The sequence below is a fragment of the Lytechinus pictus genome, chromosome 17 (assembly GCF_037042905.1).
Source record: "Lytechinus pictus isolate F3 Inbred chromosome 17, Lp3.0, whole genome shotgun sequence".
NCBI classification, from domain to species: Eukaryota; Metazoa; Echinodermata; class Echinoidea; order Temnopleuroida; family Toxopneustidae; genus Lytechinus; species Lytechinus pictus.
The window spans coordinates 1,131,802-1,153,266 of NC_087261.1; the positions used below are offsets into that span (position 1 = coordinate 1,131,802).

A 21,465-nucleotide genomic window follows, 5' to 3' on the forward strand; every position below is an offset into this window, starting at 1 on the left:
TGCATGTGCATGAACGGAAAAAATGCCTTGTCTGAAAAGTCTTTGTAGTAATATTGTTTAAAGTTGCATGTATTATCAAGCGTAATATTTCTTTAATGTGATAATGTTACAATTCAACTGTGATCCTTGTCCATAAACAGACCATTGGCTGTAAACAAAAAAAGTTCAAGAAAATTATACTGAAAAGCAGACACTGGTCAATTCTTGATATTTTGTTTCCTTCTACATTCTATACATGTATCTAAACAAAGCATATCCTCGTAAATTGCAATGAATGTAAGGAAATTACTACTTTCCAAAATCAGAGAGGAAAATGTGATATTTTTAATCAGGTCTATCCAAGCACATTTCATCCATGGACCAAGATGATCTTTGAGGAAGATGCAAGATTTCATTACCGACATATTGGATCAATTTTCTTCCCCTCCCCATTGTAAAATCTCTTAACATTCTAATCCCTATTTGCTCTTTTAAATTCCTATTGAGATTTTTCGACTTGGTTGGGTTCAATGAAGGTTCATGATTTGCCATTTTGTTTTTTCATAGGGAATGCCTTATTATAATTTTACTTTAGAATCCATATTGAAGAAATGAAATATATAATTTCAAACAAAATGCTAATAAGAATTTTCACCTTGTAATAAATAATTAATCACAATGTACAGGGTGAAATCAACAAGTTTTTAATCCTCTTTGCAGCTAAACTTTCATTTGCTTACTATTCTCTGATATTTTCTAATATATATTATATTCAAGCCCTTACCCAGGGGGGGTGTGGTTCTGATCAAACCCCTTGAAATTTTCAAAAGCAAGAAAACATGGCAGGAAAAGGAGGGGAGAAGAGAAAAGAGAATGGATCGAAACTCCTAATTAAAAACCATAGATAAGGCACGATAGCTCAGTCGTAAAGCGTGGGTTTTGGATTCTGGTGACCCTGTTTTTATTCCCACTTGGTGCGCTAGTGCCCTCTGCTAAGGCATTTATCCTAATTACCAGGTCCCTCAGTGAGAACCTTAAGCCAGCGGTCCTCTTACAAGCATTCATGCTTTCTTAGCAATCACGTAAAAAAAATCACTAATATTTCAATTGTAGATGGTGTATGTTTTGTGTTGATGATATTTTAGTTTAATTTCTTTCTTTATTATGAACAGAAGAGAACACCTTCCTTTGTTTCTGGTTTATTGTAGTGTGCGGTAAGGTGGTGTCATTCTTTATGCTCGCTTAGCTTTCAGGCCAAATTGATTATTTTCTCCCTTAGAGTATTTATTTAGAATTACTATGTTTTATTAGTTAACATAATTTTAATAAATGTGTGAAAGTGTCATCCTAGGAGAATACTTTATATTATATTTTGGCTTACGTAGCTTGTACTCTTGCATAGTTTCTATGACATTATGTTTGGAGAATAACATGTATGGATGGGCTGCTCACTGTGTGTGGGTCAAGTTTCACAAAGACTTGTTATAGTTACAAATGCATAATAAGTCTACTGTCTGCCAATCAGATTGAATGCTTTCAGTAGCTTTCAACTGTTATTGCAACTTTGTTATAAGAAGTTTTATGAAGCAGGCACCTGTGTTTTGCGATCAGCGAGTAATACTTTATCTTGATATGCAAATAGTTTCATTTTCATCTTAATCTGCTTTTTGTCTTATGGTCGTGGAGTCGCGTGGCTCCTGAGCTGAGGTTCGATGTCGCTTGCTTTATTGGCGTTGTCTTAATAACATGCTGAAGGAAGATTAAGACATGATTTTCATGAATTTTGACCTTTGATCCTTAAAGATAATTTACCTCTAATTTAAAATTGAAATTTTGAAGACGTGCATTGATGGTCTGGATGCCAGGATATATCCCCTGTTTAGTACCAACTCTACATTTGCACATGTACATTTATGCTTTGGTACAACACATACACTTACATTATATATTAAGTGGGGGGGGGGGGGGGAGGTACCTTGAGGGCAAGCCCATCTGTCATTTCAAGTAAATTCAGTTTTGGGGGGCATCACATCTCTGATACACCCACATTTTACAGCTCAAATTGGGCAAAGTTCAAGATTCATTTTTAGATTCTCAATTCAATATTTGTGATTCTCAATTCAAGATCTTGGACTTTATTAAAATTATAGTTCCTTCGACCTTTTGATATTACCACCTAATGCAGGTCATTTACACACTTATTTCTTTGAGAAGCGGGAATGTAATTCAATGAGCCTAAAAGCAGGCTGTTTATGCTTGATGCTTAATTAATTTTTGTTACATGTACCTAATTCCCACCTGCTAAAAATTTGGGAAGAGTTATGCTATTCTTTAAAAAGAGTAACTATTTACCCCTGGCCTAAACTTTTTAAAGTAAAGCATGTGTATGGGTTATTAATACCTTTTTTGCATTTTATTGATTTTGCTCAGTTCGTGCCCGTTTGTTTATAATCTGCTGCTTGTATACATGTATAAATCTTAACTTGCTTTATTACGGTTTCAATTCTGTGGAAAAGGTGCTACATAAATCCAATTTACTTTATGTTATTATTGTCAGTATTATTCTTATTGTTATATATTTAGTATTATTATTATTATTACTGTTATTTTTATTGTAATTATCATTATTATTACTATTATTATTATTGTTATTATTATTGTCCATTAGATAATAAAAAGAAAGGATAGAACTGATGGAAATGTCTCATGAATGAATTTGGAAGATAAATGGTCAATTTCCCTATTTAATCTACTACGAAGTTTGAACTGTATAACAATGTATATACATTATACATGTAGACATGCTCAAAGAGTTTCGACTTGCATATATCAAAGTCATTCACCAGAGTGAACCGAAGACAAAATAAAGTGAAAAAAAGTAGAGGAATCAAAAAAAATAAAGTAGAGTATTCATTCATAACCAGTATGTTTTGATGCGATCTGTTTTTCAGCAATAACAATACTAACAAGCTTTGCTTACTGCAGTGCAAATTGCTCTATGCAGTTAACTGTATGCTTCTGTTATGAATGTCTTTAGCAATCCTTTGGATTTCATTTGAAATACAAAGTTCAAGAGACTTATATGAAGGTAGATGTTTGAATGTTGGCTATGTCGGTTTGAATTTGAACTAACGCTGAACTGGCTGTAATTCATTCCAACTTGTGTATTTCCCCTTTGTAATAGCTTGATATTTTTCATAGATTTATTTCACAATTTTAATATAGGCATCGGTAAGTTTATGATGATAAGTGTTATTTGCTCAACCATATTATTTCAAGACGTTCCTGATTACAGGAAAGCTGTCTCCAAGATGGCATTTGGCATATATTTTTATCTTTCTTTACTTCTGGAATTTGCAATTTGGCTGTTTAATTAAAAACTTATTTTGTGGTTATTGGAGATAAAAGGTGATGGTGCTAGTAAACAAGGCTTGATTTTTTTTAAAAATCAGATGTTAACAATATTTTTAATTGTCCATGATTAAGGGTAGATTTTTAAAAGCGCAATTGAACAAATTTCAAAGCCTAAGTTCAGGAACATGTAGCTCAGTATCTGGAAGAGACATGAGATTTGGGGCCTGTAACACAAAGCTTAGCAATCATCGTAGAGCATTTGTTAAAGATTGATTACATTGACTACAATGTACAATTAATTGTGAAAATCAAGAATACAATTAATTGCTAACCTTTATGTTACAGCATTTCTGGCCCGTGCTCATTTGTTGTCGTTGCTTGTCAAATTTTACTTTAAAAAATGTGCCCCCCTTCCAAAATCTTGGATCTGCCCCTGGATTAGGCAAATGTTGATTTATTACACCTCAGTGGTTGGCTGTTTTTTAATGGAGACAATAAATTGATCATGTCTATGGGTATCAGTGCTACATTATATCAGACTATTCGTTCTACTTAATGTTCACTTTTTCCCCCTTTTCTTTTCTTCAGCTGGTGCAGTAGTCTTTTCATTGCCATACAGTATCTACAATATATCCAGGTAAAGTGATTGTGTGATTTAGAATTAATAGTATGCCACTGAGTTTTATTCCTCCTGATCCCCACCCCCCCCCCAAATAAATGAATTTAAAAAGTGGGAAAAAGAGCATACCTATTTTTACAACTTTCTGAAAAGATTCCATTTCTGCTTTGAATTGTAAGACAAAGATCATTGGTATTTTAGAATGAACAGAATTAAAATTACTGGTCAGTGTAGATATTGACCTTTGCCCTTGCACATGATTTGGTGAGAGCCACTTTGTCAGTCCAAATGAAGGCCCCGTCTTACAAAGGCTTGTGCGATTGATCTGATCAACCATAACTCTGGAAAGCCAGCAACATCAACATCTAAAATGCGTGTTTGTTCAATTATGATGTATATTCATACATGTACATCCATTGTTTTCTTGAAAATTCAGTGTGCTTCTCTTTGTTTTAAAAGGTTGTGCAAATTTCTTGTAGAAACAAAACTAATGACATTGATGGATTTCCATAGAGTTTGTTCTGACAAGTGGTTCTGACTCTCGCCTTTGAAACAGAGGGTCGTGGGTTCGAATCGTAGCCATGGGGTGTTTTCCTTCAGCAGGAAATTTATCCACCCTGTGCTGCACTCGACCCAGGTGAATGGGTACTGGGCAGGAGTAATTTCTTGCATACACTGAGCGCCGGTGATAGCTCCAGCTAAAGCCAGAGTAATAATAGCAAGCGCTTTGTATCCTCTGGCAAAAAGCACTTTATAAATCCAGCTATTATTATTATTATTGTTATTATTATTATTATTATTATTATTATTGTTATTGTTATTGTTATTATTATTACTATCATCATTATTATCAGAACACTTTGTCAGTTGCTTCTTAAAATGCTTCCCTATAGTACATGTAATATGAGTTCTTGACCAATAGCCTTTAAAGGGAGAGTGAGCTGACCAACGCCGTGTGTTGTGTTGTCTCTCCTTGACTGCATGTTATAAATATCTAGTTGTAAAATGCAACTTTTTAGCTAAGTATCAGTTTTACAGAGAAGAAAGTAGCCTATAGTTTTAGTTGTGGAGAGAAACTAATTTTTTTGAGAGGTAAGTAGCTGTTTATAATTATTTTCGATATGAATGTAATGAATACTGAATAAGTGTATTATCATTCCAGTGAGTATATAATACAAGAATACACTGCTCCGAATGTTGCATCATGGGTAATGAACTGGTCAGATATGAGCAGTTGAGGACTTGAGATGGGCCTATTAAGGTCATGACCTTTAAACTGTAACCTCTCATTTCGTATCTACAGGGCATATCAGAATGGAACGGGAAAGAATCGTTCTTTCAGTGAAGCTGTGTCGCCTCTGATCCCAATGATACTCCTCTTATTGATCTCTATATTCTGGGGTTTATACTCACCAACCGACATCTTAGAATACCACACCAGGATATTCCTGCTCACTTTCTCAGCCGTCTTCTCTAACATAACGGTAAGTATAGGCCGTGCTGAGGAGGGATGACGGGCATGTTTTAAAGGTAAAGTCCACCAAAGTAAAATGTTGATTTGAATAAATAGAAAAAAATCCAAGAAGCATAACGCTGAAAATTTAATCAAATCGGATGTATGGCATTTTAAAGTTTCGTTTATTTTTCACAAAACAGTGATATGCACAACTCAGTGACATGCAAATGAGACAGTCGATGATGTCCCTCATTCACTATTTCTTTTGTTTTTTATTGTTTGAATTATACAATATTTCATTTTTTTACAGATTTGACAAATGACCAACTTGATTGAACCATATTGTATTAAACAATGCTAATTCCATATGTTCAGGGAGGAATTAATCGTTGTTTCACATGACAACAAGGAGAAAATTAGAATATTTCATATAATAAAATACTAAAGAAAAAGTGAGTGAGTGATGTCATCAGTTCCCTCATTTGCATACCAACCAGGATGTGCATATAACTATTATGAGAAATTAAGCGAAACTTTAAAATGTCATAACTTTCTTATTGTACATCTGATTTTGATGAAATTTTTATGAGGCGCCGAATGTACCAATATTATATAGAACAATTATTTGTTATATAATCATTATTTATTAAATAATAACTATTATTTATATATAATTTACATTTTATTTGTAAATAACTACTATTATATAAAATATCATTTCTAATTATTTATATATAATTCCAAGTAATACTTCATTATTTGTAAATAATAATAGTTCGACATTCCATTATTTATAAATAATGATTATTTGTTTTTCATTATTTATAAATAATGATTATTTGTTTTTCATTATTTATAAATAATGATTTTTTTTTTTTCATTATTTACAAATAATGATTATTTGTTTTTCATTATTTATAAATAATGATTATTTGTTTTTCATTATTTATAAATAATGATTATTTGTTTTTCATTATTTACAAATAATGATTATTTGTTTTTCATTATTTATAAATAATGATTATTTGTTTTTCATTATTTATAAATAATGATAATTGGTTTTTCATTATTTATAAATAATGATTATTTGTTTTTCATTATTTACAAATAATGATTATTTGTTTTTCATTATTTATAAATAATGATTATTTGTTTTTCATTATTTATAAATAATTTGTTGAGTTTTCCATTATTTATAAATAATGATTATTTGTTAAATAATGAAAACGTCTACTTCATTATTTATAAATAATTTTTTCGAGTGCACCATTATTCTCATTATTTATAAATAATCATTATTTAATGTTCGAGTTTTCCATTATTTATAAATAAAGATTATTTGTTAAATAATGAAATATCTACTTCATTATTTATAAATAATAATTTTGTTTCAATATCCCATTAATCATTATTTATAAACAATTTTTACAGTTTGCCATTATATACAAATAATCATTATTTATATACAAATAACCATTATTTATTAAATAATGCCATTATTTATTAAATAATGCCATTATTTATTAAATAATGGAAAACTCGCTATAACATGCAAATGTGGGACCGCCCATGATATGAATATTCATGATGCGATTTCCTTTTTCGTGATTTTTCTTCACAAATTTTTGTCCATTTCCTCTTCATAATGACATTTCTTGAAGCAATTTTCTAGGGATATGGTCTGATTGTAATATTCTTCATTTTCTATATAACTTCGTCTTCGTAGAAATATAAAAAAGTGTAATTTTATACGATTTTTCCTACAGTTCACAATCCCCATAGGCGCGCGTGTACGGTAGGGACAACCGGTGAATCGACGGAGTGCTCTTCATCGAAATACTACGTTGGTTGGTCCCCGGAAGTGGCGGGCGGAATTTAGCCCGAATCCTCGATGGAAGTCGATCAAGTGCATATGAGCTGAGAGAGTGAAATATCAGTGTACTTGTACAGGCCCTTCTACTTTTTATAAATATTTCTTGTTGCTTTTTTTGTTAAGTTAATTTTTCCTGGTGTAGAGATAAGTTTCAGTTCTAATAATGCACTTCAAATACATTTTGGAGTGTCTGTTTGAGGCGTTTGGGGCGATTTCACCCTGGCCCCAAAATGCTCGCAACGACAATACGGGGGCATGATGACCCCTAAATTTTTAAAAACTTATTTTTCTATTGAAAATTATCACAAAATTCACCAAAAGTGTGCATGAAAGCCTTCGTATTTCACTTTTAAAACTCCAAAAAGTGCCCAAATGACAAGCTTGGTCGCTTCGCTGTGTCGCTTTCAACTTGAGAATAAACGTTTACGCGTCTGCTTCCCCCCCCCCCCTCCTCCGAAAGAAATTATGTATACGGCCATGCTCTAAAGAGCCTGGCACATTGATTTATGTATACTTCATTTTCATTATTTTTATCTCATTATCATCATGGCCTTACGCAGAATTTTTTCCGGGGGGGGGGGGGGGTGGGGGGAGCAGGACGCGCGTAAACTTTTTCATAAAAATCTTGAAAAAGCGAAGCGACCAAGCTTGTCATTTGAGCTTGGTCGCGTCGCTGTCTCGCTTTCAAGATTTTTTTGAGAAACTTTACGCGCGTCCTAGCTGCTCCCCCCCCCCCCCGGTAAAAATTCTGTGTAAGGCCATGATGATAATGTGATAAAAATAATGAAAATGAAAAGTACATATAAATCAATGTGCCGTATGCTCTTTTGAGCATGGCCGTTCACAGAATTTCTTTCGGGGGGTGGGGGCAGACGCGCGCGTAAACGTTCTCAAGTTGAAAGCGAGACAGCGAAGCGACCAAGCTTGTCATTTTGGCTTGGTCCCGTGGCTGTCTCGCTTTCAAGATTTTTTTGAGAAAGTTTACGCGCGTCATGCTCCGGCCCCGGCCCCCCTGGAAAAAATTCTGCGTAAGGCCATGTTGATAATGAGATAAAAATAATGAAAATGAAAGTATACATAAATCAATGTGCCAGGCTCTTTAGAGCATGGCCGTATAAAGAATTTCTTTCGGAGGAGGGGGGGGGGGGGGGAAATATCGAAGCAGACGCGTAAACGTTCTCAAGTTGAATGCGACACAGCGAAGCGACCAAGCTTGTCATTTGGGCACTTTTTGGAGTTTTAAAAGTGAAATACGAAGGCTTTCGTGCACACTTTTGGTGAATTTTGAGATAATTTTCAATAGAAAAATAAGTTTTTAAAAATTTAGGGGTCATCATGCCCCCGTATTGTCGTTGCGAGCATTTTGGGGCCAGGGTGAAATCGCCCCAAACGCCTCAAACAGACACTCCAAAATGTATTTGAAGTGCATTATTAGAACTGAAACTTATCTCTACACCAGGAAAAATTAACTTAACAAAAAAAGCAACAAGAAATATTTATAAAAAGTAGAAGGGCCTGTACAAGTACACTGATATTTCACTCTCTCAGCTCATATGCACTTGATCGACTTCCATCGAGGATTCGGGCTAAATTCCGCCCGCCACTTCCGGGGACCAACCAACGTAGTATTTCGATGAAGAGCACTCCGTCGATTCACCGGTTGTCCCTACCGTACACGCGCGCCTATGGGGATTGTGAACTGTAGGAAAAATCGTATAAAATTACACTTTTTTATATTTCTACGAAGACGAAGTTATATAGAAAATGAAGAATATTACAATCAGACCATATCCCTAGAAAATTGCTTCAAGAAATGTCATTATGAAGAGGAAATGGACAAAAATTTGTGAAGAAAAATCACGAAAAAGGAAATCGCATCATGAATATTCATATCATGGGCGGTCCCACATTTGCATGTTATAGCGAGTTTTCCATTATTTAATAAATAATGGCATTATTTAATAAATAATGGCATTATTTAATAAATAATGGCATTATTTAATAAATAATGGTTATTTGTATATAAATAATGATTATTTGTATATAATGGCAAACTGTAAAAATTGTTTATAAATAATGATTAATGGGATATTGAAACAAAATTATTATTTATAAATAATGAAGTAGATATTTCATTATTTAACAAATAATCTTTATTTATAAATAATGGAAAACTCGAACATTAAATAATGATTATTTATAAATAATGAGAATAATGGTGCACTCGAAAAAATTATTTATAAATAATGAAGTAGACGTTTTCATTATTTAACAAATAATCATTATTTATAAATAATGGAAAACTCAACAAATTATTTATAAATAATGAAAAACAAATAATCATTATTTATAAATAATGAAAAACAAATAATCATTATTTATAAATAATGAAAAACCAATTATCATTATTTATAAATAATGAAAAACAAATAATCATTATTTATAAATAATGAAAAACAAATAATCATTATTTGTAAATAATGAAAAACAAATAATCATTATTTATAAATAATGAAAAACAAATAATCATTATTTGTAAATAATGAAAAACAAATAATCATTATTTATAAATAATGAAAAACCAATTATCATTATTTATAAATAATGAAAAACAAATAATCATTATTTATAAATAATGAAAAACAAATAATCATTATTTGTAAATAATGAAAAACAAATAATCATTATTTATAAATAATGAAAAACAAATAATCATTATTTATAAATAATGAAAAACAAATAATCATTATTTGTAAATAATGAAAAAAAAAAAATCATTATTTATAAATAATGAAAAACAAATAATCATTATTTATAAATAATGAAAAACAAATAATCATTATTTATAAATAATGGAATGTCGAACTATTATTATTTACAAATAATGAAGTATTACTTGGAATTATATATAAATAATTAGAAATGATATTTTATATAATAGTAGTTATTTACAAATAAAATGTAAATTATATATAAATAATAGTTATTATTTAATAAATAATGATTATATAACAAATAATTGTTCTATATAATATTGGTACATTCGGCACCTCATAAATTTTCACTGTTATGCTCGTTGGATTTTTCTCTTTTTATTCAAATCAACTTTTTGTTGGGGTGGACTTGTCCTTTAAGGAGGGCCTTGAGTTTGAGTTTGGTGGTTTCAGGAGGGGACGGCCAAAGAAGACATAGAAGAGGCAAGTGGAGGAGGAGAGTAGGAGGGTTGGGTTGAGCATATAGGATACACTGAATCAGGCAAAGCGGATGGATGGGGTATTAAGGACGCTTGATGCGAGTGCGAGGTGAATCCGGATATGCACGTTCACAGGAAAAATCACGATTTTCTGAGAGCAGATTTGTTATTGGAATCACTGGCAAGATACGCTATAAATTGCTGCCTTTGGAAATAGGTTTTATCCAAAAGCAGCCTTTGAATTTTTAATTCTTAATAAAGATCCAGTGTCTTAGTTGGTTAACAAAAGGAAGGTTGTTTACCCTGCCAGGTATAACTTTCAAACGGCTTTGTGAAACTGTCCCAAGTAAGGATAAGTCAAAAGTTTGAGTAAGGAGGTAATCTATGGAAACATGAAAGGTAGTCACACTGTATTTCCACAGTAAACTGTGTCATCTCTCCATTTTAGCTGTAACTATATAAAATGGCCAAATTAGGTGTAGAGAGGGAACCATGACAATAATAATAATGATAATAATAGTGATATCTTATTGAGCGCACACACCGTCCAGAGATGCTCATGGTGCTAGCAGTCAACAATTCCTTTGGATATAAATATTTTATACATATAAACAAAGTCGACAAAGAAATCTTAAATCACTACAAGTACAGTCTTGCTCCATCACCCACTGTAATTCCCAGCTCCATCCTGGTGGGGCCTGGTGCCCTTGTGCTTGCTGCTCCAATCACCAACAATTTTAGGGGCAATGCCATATCTGTGATAAGCACTCATTGTCATTCCTTTAACCCTAAGAAGACTGGGGGGGCTGAATCAGCCCCCCCTCGACATTTTTCGCGATAAATCCGCCACTCGAAATTTTTTGACTGCGTCGCTCGCTGACTTTTTACTTTTAGGTCTCGCGCAACTTTTGAGACCAAAATTGTGACCCCCGGGTACGCGGTTCCGAAATTACGCAACATTTCGTAAGTGCATGCAGACCCATAATTACTCAAAAACTTGAATTTGTGTACAAATCCAATGCAAATGGTGTTTTTAGCCAAAATTTAAAAACGTATCATTATTTTTCCTTTTACTGCTTAAAATCAATTAATTTTATCTTGTTAATGGTCAAAATAAAGTCCCTGACAATTCATTGAAAAAACATTAAAAAACAAAGAAATACATAAGAATTTTAGAAAACAATAGAATACATAAGAAAATAAATGTGATGTTGAAATTTTTGAAAAATAAATTTGATCAGATGCCTATCTAGTGTATGTTAAACAAAAATTAGCATTTTAGGGGCATTATTTTATTAATTAGAGCAAACTTATGATTTTATGCATACATTAGCATAATTAATGAGCAATGAGATTTTTCGCAGAATTTGATATTATTGTTTTGTAGATAATGCCATGGGTAACGCGCGTGCCAATTTTCGTCGCGATCGCGCGATTGACGGCCGAGATCATAAGGGGGGGCTGAATCAGCCCCCCCCCCCAGTCTTCTTAGGCATCGAAATAGCCCAGTCTATTTAGGGTTAAGATGTCCTTATAATCTCATCATTATCATTCCTTATAGGTGCGATTGATCATCAGTCAGATGTCAGATACGTTAGCCTATGCAAACAACTCTCTAATGATGTTATTTGGTGTGGCAGCTTTTGCAGTCTGTGCTCTAGGTCTAGCAGAGTATGAGGTTCGCATTCTTCATGGTGTGTTTGTCCTCGTACAACTTCTGCATTTCCACTACTTAGTAACAGTGGTAAGTATTAAAATCCACTAATCTGAATCTGTTGCATCCCTGGTCCTGGGCCCTGTCTTACAAAGAGTTGTGAATGACATGATCAATTGCATCTATGGAAAGTCAGCAAAGTCAACATATAAAATGCATGTTTGTTCAAAAACAATTCTCGATATGAATGTATATCCATAAAATTCATTGATTTCTCGACAATGTGGTATGTTCTCCTTTGTTTTCAAAGGACATTTTGCAAATTTCCTGCAGAAAAAAATTATGACACTGATGGATTGTAAGACGGGGCCCTGGTCCTGGGCCCTTTCTTACAAAGAGTAACGATCGATCCAATCAATCTCAACTGTATGGAAATCCATCCATACCATAATTTTTCTCTATTTGAAATTTGCACAATCTCCTTAATAGTAAACAAAGAGAATCACACTGAATCTTCAAGAGAAGGATGAATGTAAATATACATCATATCTAGAATACACTTTGAACAAATTTGCATTTTAGATGTTGACATTGCCATAGTTGTGATTGATTGGATCAATCACAACTCTTTGTAATACAGGGCCCAGATCCACAAGTGGTTATTGATGACCAATAACAAAATTAGAGAGATCAATATTTTTAATACATCTTGGAGTCAAGTCCCACCCGCTTTGCAATTGCCTGAGGGAATATACTAATCATTCCTTTCTTGACAGTATCCCACAGGGCTATTCCACGGTTACCCACGTTACATTTGAAGACACCTTGACTCATACTTGGAGCTGTAACTCCATTATTATTGATAGGAACTAAACATCTCTTTATCACAATATAGTACGCAGTCTGACTATCCTTTGTGTAAAAACAAAAATTGGGAAATTTCATGATGCTCCTGGCAAATCTTTGAAATGTGTCGGTTACTCATGTTACATGATTTGGACATGCATAAAATGAAAAGTGGACATAAGTGAAAAGTGTCCTCATACAAGTCTTTATGAAAGTTCATTATATCAATTTCAAAGAAGTATATTAGGGAGACAAATTTGTATATAATTAAAAAAATAAAGAACACATGGTTTTTACTAGGGGTGCAGATAAAGTGGTTACTCACGTTACGGTTCAGATGGGCTATACAGTACAAAGACACATTGAGCTCATGTCCACCAACCTGTGGAATTGCCCCACAGTTTATTTTTAAATGTTTGAGTGGTCTGTGAACAGATGACATCAAAAGGAAGGCTAGTAGTTGTTGAACTACAATTCGCCTCATCTGTTTTATTTGATATTTTTTAATATCAGACAATTGGACAAATCAAATGTCAAAGCAATATCACCATGTGATACGAATCATAATTGATAGCAATGTTAAATAAAAGTTACAAAATAAATCAGAGTGAATTGTATTAATAGCCCCATATTAGTATTTTATGATATAGAGTACCGAAGTGTGACGCCATGATGTCATGACAATGAACTGGCTGGTTCTGAACTGAGTTGCAGCTGCACGATCATCTATACACATTTGTATTTGCAAAAATGGTGATGTGTGTTGTCCCTGGTTGTTACCATCATTCTGAGAGTCATAGGGCACCGTTTTATAAAGCTGTTCGTAAGTTAAGAGTGACTTTAAGAATGACCTTATGATCCTTTCTTGTGGTAAATGGTATGATAAATTGGCGATGGTTTAGTGCTTAAGAAAGGATCACCAGTTCTTAAAGTCGCTCCTAACTTATGAACAGCTTTATTAAATGACCCCCACTGGTTCATTGTTTAGAACCAGGCTGCCATGACACCATGGCAACTGACGTCATCGCTTCGGTCCTCTATTTGTATAAGGTACATAGGGTTGAAAAGAAATATTAATTTTTGTCAAAGGGTGTAAAGTTCACGCTCGTTGCTGTAGCTGTAACATTAATGAGAGCACAACTTCGGATGAGGCCATTTAGCCGTTATAAACACATTTTAATCATCTCACAACTTGGTACAATTTGGTGTCAAGGCCAATTAATATTGTATAAGTATTTTTCCCATTTTTCTTTCTAGGTTAATCAACTATGTGATCACTTCAACATCTATGCCTTCTCTATCACCTCACGACCTAGGCAGAAGAACCATGTCAAATGATATGAAACAAGGTCTGTGATTGGTCAATACTCAGGTAACAAGGGCTATGTGCAGATCAACAGCCAATCGGAATCCAGCATTCTGTGTTAACCCATCTTTTAATTCTAGTATAATCCCAATTTTCTACAAGCTCTTTGAGTTATCTTGGGCATAGGTCTTAAACACCTGTAATATGATCAAGGTCTCATTCTGTAAGAAAGAATTTCTTTCTATTGCATATCTAAGTATTCTCAACATGTCTGCTTAAATTTGTTCATCGACCCTGTTCTCATCTACTTCCTTGGACTAGTTCAGTGGAAACCAGTTTAAAATGAGGACGTTTGAAGCGGTCTTAGAAGCGATATTAAGTGGTCTGCCAAACCAGTTTGGAAAATCACCCTGCGATGTGATTTTCAAACTGGTTAAAGGACAAGTCCACCCCAACAAAAAATTGACTTGAATAAAAAGAGAAAAATCCAAAAAGCATAACACTGAAAATTTCATCAAAATCGGATGTAAATTAAGAAAATGATGACATTTTAAAGTTTTTCTTAATTTCACAAAACAGTTATATGCACATCCTGGTGGGTATGCAAATGAGGAGACTGATGATGTCATCCACTCACTATTCATTTGTATTTTATTATATGAAATAGGAAATATTCTATTTTTCTCCTCATTATCAAGTGAAACAATGATTAATTCCTCCCTGATCATGTGGAATGAGCATTGTTTAATACTATATGATTCAGTCAAGTTGGTCCTTATTGTCAAATCTATAAAAAATGAAATATTGTATAATTCAAACATTAAAAAACAAAGAAATAGTGTGTGAGGGACATTACTCATTTGAGTTGTGCACATCACTGTTTTGTGAAAAATAAGCAAAACTTTTAAATGTTATAACTTTCTTATTTTTCATCCGATTTTGATGAAATTTTCAGCGTTTTGCTAGTTTTATTTTTCTCTATTTATTCAAATCAACATTTTTCTGGGGTGGACTTGACCTTTAAGTTTAGGTGAGGGCACAACCGTTCATCAGAAAGCGATCCATGCACGGAAGTATGAGAGTGTGTCCATGATGGGTGTGCTACGCAGTACGCACTGTATGTAGATGCCGGTGTGAAACATGCGACCCCATGGAGAGCATTTCCATAGCAACAAGACCACTTTCTGTGATATTGTTCTGGAAACTAGTTTTAAGTAAGTAGATGAGAGTGGGGTCATTGGGACAGTTTAAACACACCAGGGACCCCGTCTTACAAAAGAGTTGTGATTGATTCGATCAATCGCAACTGTAAAGCCTGCAAGGTCAACATCTGAATTACATCTTTGTTCAAAATATCTTCTCGAAATGATGTTTATTCATACATTCCCTGTTTTGTTGTCAATTCAGTATTCTCTTTGTTTTCAAAGGACATTGTGCAAATTTCCCAAATAAAAAAATGTGACATTGATGGATTTCCATATACTTGAGCTTGATCGGATCAATCATAACTCTTTGTAAGATGGGGCCCAGGGACTTGCTCTACAAATTAATATTGATCTCAAATCTTATCTTTGTACATAATGAAATCAATTTCGATTTGTGTGTGATGATTGAATTGATCACAAGTTGTATCTGTGAAATGAGTTTGATTGTGAATTCTTCGTAACTGTAAATTGAGAGCTGAGTTGGTATTCTGAGAGTATTGCATTTTATCTTTAATTATTTTAATTGTCACAGTGATGTGAAATGACTATTGTCATTGGCTTATTGACTTGCATGCTTGTGTATGCACGCAATTTACACATTAAAGAGTTCCCAAGTACATATAAAAATGTACATATGAAAATTACAGTAATGAAGATGAGAAGACGAAATGATTTTCAGAGTGCCAGCCTAGGGTGGCTGTGTAGTGATGTGTTTTAATTTTGCATGAAACTGCTAATAACTGTACATGTGTACCGGCTGCACAGAAATGTTGTTAAAGCTATTAAACAGTACACTAATAGATGCTCTTTGGCAACCAGTAATATCACAGAATTGCCTAATGTACATCTTGGATTAACACTTGACATCACGATCCGAAATATGTGACTCGGCCTGCTGTTAGCGCTCTTTTAACACTAACAACATTTCTGTGCAGTTGGTACTGAATAGGAATGTGGTAAAAGGTATTTACTGTTGTAAAATATTTCAATCATTAATGATTGCTCTAATGGTGCAAAGGATATACTTCACATTGAAGTAATTTTGTCTACATCTTATATTGAATGACATGTTTATGCAATGTAAGTAAATTATGCAATGATTGAGTGATCCCATTTCTTTGCAATTTTGAATTTGATTTACACTCTCTTCTTGGCTTTCATTTGTTCAGGCTACTTTGACCCATGTTCTGAAGTCAGATTTAACTTTATAGACCACCTAATTATTATTACTAGTATTTGCTAAAGTTATGGGGAGCTAAAATTTCAAAAATTCTCTTTACATTGTATATCTCTTATGTTTAGTATTTCGTTTCCTTTTGTTTTCATTATGGAGAAAAATACTTCAGTTATCATTCCCAGACAATTACGAACAATTTGAGTGTCAAATGAGTTAATAAAGTGGATTTGTACTGTTAGGGATGTGTGGCCCAATTGGCCATCCATAGTTAAACCACAACTTAAAACCAGGGTTTAATTTAAACCCGGGTTTAGAATACGGGCCTTCGTATCTGACAAACCCAGCAAGTAGTGAAGGGTGTTGTGGGCATGCACCTGTAATTGAAGCTGTGTCGGTAGGTTACATATTGATGCAGAGGTTCAAGCCCTTGTCTTTCAGATGGTGATGTTAAAGCGCCCTGCCATTGACAAATCATGTGGAAATTGAATCAATACGAAATTTGCAAAAGGCCAATTGACTTGCATAATATAATCCATCCGTCATAAGCGCCCGTCGGACTAATGTGATAAAAGTTTGGACAGCACGAATTTGACTGAACTCGTGATGGTTATTTACTTCGGGTCATCGCAGCTCTCGTTTCCAACGATCCCAATTCTAGACTCATAGCAGGTCTCTTGATTGCTAAACCAAAATAAATAACCTCTGTGAAATTACTTGTTTCAAAGTGAAAACACAGTTTACTTCTGGTTGGTTAGTCTACTAACTATATTAGACCTCCCAGACATGCCGGCGTCTATTACATAACACCCCCAGGCATGCAGCCGAGTGAAAGACTTGAATCCCTTATCTCTGTTCTGAGATTAGCCTTGATTTCCCCATGATTTGTCAATGAAAGGTCACTTTAAAGATTAATTCCAGAGGTAAATAATCATATTTGATTGGTACAAAAAAGTCAATATCACACAATTTTATCATTAGCTATAAGACTGGTGTTGAGGTCCCCTCTACAAAACTTGATATCAGACAAAGAGTTTTTATCAATTTCTAAGAAAGTCTGAAGAATGGTTAGTCACAATCATATTAAATTCCATTCTGATTGTTTGTAATACTTCATACAGAATGATTTGTACTTGATATTAATATGGATGATATTAAAAAAACATACAATTTTTTTTAAATTTTGCATCTAATAAACAGAACGGCTGTATAAAATCAAACATAAGACCTTATGAATGTTTCAGTATATAAGCTGCAGTAATTATCGCAACTGAAAAATGCCAAACTTGTGTTTCAATATAAATGTTCTTTACAAAGTATTATGAAGGCTTCTATGGCACTGTGAGTGTGAGATGTTATTAAGGTATGCATTTATGACATTGTTTTATTGACATACTGCTCCTCATTTCTTGACTCAGTGACATAAATAAGTCCCCTGTTGTGGTCACTATTCTTGCCCATCATCACTTAAAAATGCAGTATGAAATTAGCCACCATTTTCTTCTGATTTCATATTTAAAACAAATTCATTTTACAGATGAGTATGAAGTAAACCATGCACATTCCAAATTTGGTAGGAATCGGTTGAACAGGGACTGAGAAATGACCTCCTGAAAACCCAGTTAACCCCTTTGAAATCAATGTATTATTGGCAGTGTTCTTAATTCTTGGGTCCTTTTGAACCGATATGTCACACTCGTAGGAGATAAGATATTTATAAATCACAAAGGAATGAAAATATATATTTGTAATGACATCATACCTCTCTGTACTCTATTCTGAATAGAATATCAATTGTCTTGCATGTATGATGTTATTGACTACATGTATATGTTGTACAGGTGTTGTGGCTCAGTGGATAAGTCTCTGGACTATGAACCTTGTGGTCAGGGGTTCCAATCCCACCGCAGTACTTGTCCTTTGCCAAGGTGTTAATATCTGCATTTGCCACTCTCCACCCAGAATGTATTGGATAGGATGAAATTCCTGGACTGTTTGAGCACTCGATCGGAGTAGCCGTGCTAAAGCCAGAGTAATAGTATGCAGAGCTTAGAAACTAGTACATGTATTAATATCATTCAAATTCAGTGTATTTTTATGTCATCTGGGGGCCGTTTCACAAAGCTATTAGTAAGTTATGCACAACTGCTGATCCTTTCTTTTCCTTTCTGATATCTGTATGTAGTTTTTGCACCTATTATCGTTCATATTCTAGTGACGATAGCCCTTTTTTACTTTTCAAACTAGCTTTAACTTGATATTAATAATTGATACAGTGTTATATGCCTCGTAGTTGAGTTGTAAACTTACTGAAATGCTCCCCAGGGAGTAGAGAAAGTGCATACAATGTATACGTGCAATGCAGCATGGGTTAACTAGGGTAATAATATACACATTGTTCTGATGTAAAAATTGAATGTTATTATTGTGAAGAAGTTAGTTAGGCTATTAAGTTGGAATGTGCTTTTTGCTGTTTTTATCAGTATTATTTTTTAAAACTCATTGAATGTGACTTTTGTACAACCGTCCAATGGCTCTATATTATTTATAATCATTTAATTTGAAGTGATTCATTGATACTACATGTACATGCAAGTATCACAGTGCAGTTGAGTATGACATATTATTAATATTATTATCATCATAATCATGTTTAGGAATAGGAAGTTGTAGATTTTGTAGCTTTACTGTTAAATGTGACATAATATTTATGTATTGTTTTTTAAATTCTACATTTCATCAGGGGCGATTTCATGCTAGAAATATCAGCCATTTTCACAACATTTTCCAATGTGTTGTCCAAACAAACGAGGGACTTCAATTTGTTTTGTGGTAATGATAAGATACTACTAGGTAGTCATGTCAAAAAATGGCAACCAACAAAAAATGTCATCCATGGGTGTATTAAAGGTGAAGATGTTGCATGTCATATGGGACATTTCCAAGTCCTGTACAACACACAACATATTCACCTTTAATTCACATATATTTTACATTGGTTATCAGTTTTTCACATGGCTTCCAACTATAAGTTTATCCTTGACAGTAAAGAAAATTTCATTGCTCAAACATTCAGCTAAGAGACAAGAAATTGTTGTTAAAATGTCGTGCACTACACACATGGAATCGCCCTTAGGTACACTGATAGAGTCATGTTGATTATCATACATGTTCCTTTGGGTCAAATATCAATCAGAAGTTGGATGAAGTATGTGCTAGATTTGTAAAAAAGAATGTCTTAACTTGTCAAAACTAAATGGAATTGGATTTGTGTACTTTGATATGACTAAATAGTTACATGGTAAATTCATGTAATTATTTAGTCATAAGCTATTCATTATAGTTTTATAGCTTTGAATAAATCTGCAAGTTTAGCCATAGGCCTATCGTGTGAACCTCACTAACGTCAGATGTGTTTGGTATGTTCCAGCAAATAACATTAATATACAATGATTGGTCACTATGTCTATGTATCATTGCCATACATACCATGCAGCTTATATTTTTCATGTTACTATGTTAAACTGAAATTACTGCTTTATCTACATGTATTTTAATTTATGTTTGTGTAATTATGACCAATGGTCAAAGACATCTATTTGTGTTATCCTTTTTAGATGTGTACTTTTTTGTGTATACAGGGGGCGGATCCAGGATAAAAACAAAATTAAAGGGGGGGGGGGGGAAGCCAACCGTCACCACGAAAAGAAAGCCAATCACATTACACACATGGAGCATTTTCCAGTCCTCAAGGAGAGGGGGGGGGGGGGGGTGCATGCTACCCCCCTCTGCCCATATTTGCCTTTTTATGTTAGGATTGCCCTATATGAACAAGATCAACATTCATGATTTTATTTTGTTTGTAAAGCCTTTGCATTGTTTTGATTTGAACTATGATTCCCAAATGAACTAAAGTCATTATGGTGGAGTTTAAATTCACATGTGATCCGAAGGCTAAAAAAAAGACAATCATCTTCATGTGGCTTTATCGTACTTTTAGAATCATAATCTTGTGAAGACTATCTTAAATTTTTTACTTCCCATGTTCTTTATCTGTCATTTGTATAATTTGTTTTTGTATTTTCATATGTGTACATGTTATGTTGCTGTATTTACATACAGAAGAAGAAGAGAAAGAGAGAGAGAGAAGAATGATGTATTCGTGATATTCTTGGCCAATCTGATAAATAACTCCACCTCACCAATTTTTTTTATTGTTTTGGCCTGTTACATGTAAAATGGAAAGTGTTTCATACTTCATTGGAGCTTGGCCGCCATTTTGACTCAATCCATATCATTGAAATCAATTTTACAGATTTGTTTTTAAATCATTTTTGTATTCAGATCATGGAGTCACTGGCCAGCAAGCCCTGATGCAGTGTGCAGCTTACATTTTTTGTTCTTGTTTTGCATGAGTGTGGGGCATAAAGACAAACATTTTTTTTAATGAAATGTAACATTTTCTCTTGAGAATGACTTTATAAACCTTGACTGTTGTCTTTGTACATTCGACTGTTGCACAAATTGGACTACAATTTTTTAAAGTATTGATGCTTACTCGGATTTTACCAAATTGACTGAAAAAGGACTGCATATAATTGTATTAAACTGAATCATTATGCATGATGATCAAATGATATAAATAAAGTTTGTTTGAAGGTCAAACATGCCTGTACTTGGGATCTTTTTTAGGATGTAGAATTGTTCAGAATGTTACATGTAATGAAGGAATAGAAGCTACCCACCCTCTCTATCAAATTTCTCCTATTTTCCAACAGTCTTGTCACTAGTTACTCTGTCACTACC

General features: G+C 33.6%; 1 protein-coding gene across 1 annotated transcript in view; it reads left to right on the forward strand.

Moving 5' to 3' along the window:
* Window positions 1-21,324, forward strand: part of LOC129280755 (ethanolaminephosphotransferase 1-like) — a 35,711-nt gene extending 14,387 nt beyond the window's left edge. Inside the window, exons 6-9 of the mRNA XM_064111782.1 lie at window positions 3,922-3,970; window positions 5,256-5,436; window positions 12,036-12,218; window positions 14,232-21,324. Of these exons, the coding sequence (XP_063967852.1) occupies window positions 3,922-3,970; window positions 5,256-5,436; window positions 12,036-12,218; window positions 14,232-14,312 (494 nt within the window). The 3' untranslated portion in view covers window positions 14,313-21,324. The remainder of the gene's footprint in view (window positions 1-3,921; window positions 3,971-5,255; window positions 5,437-12,035; window positions 12,219-14,231) is intronic.
* The last annotated feature ends 141 nt before the right edge of the window (window positions 21,325-21,465 follow it).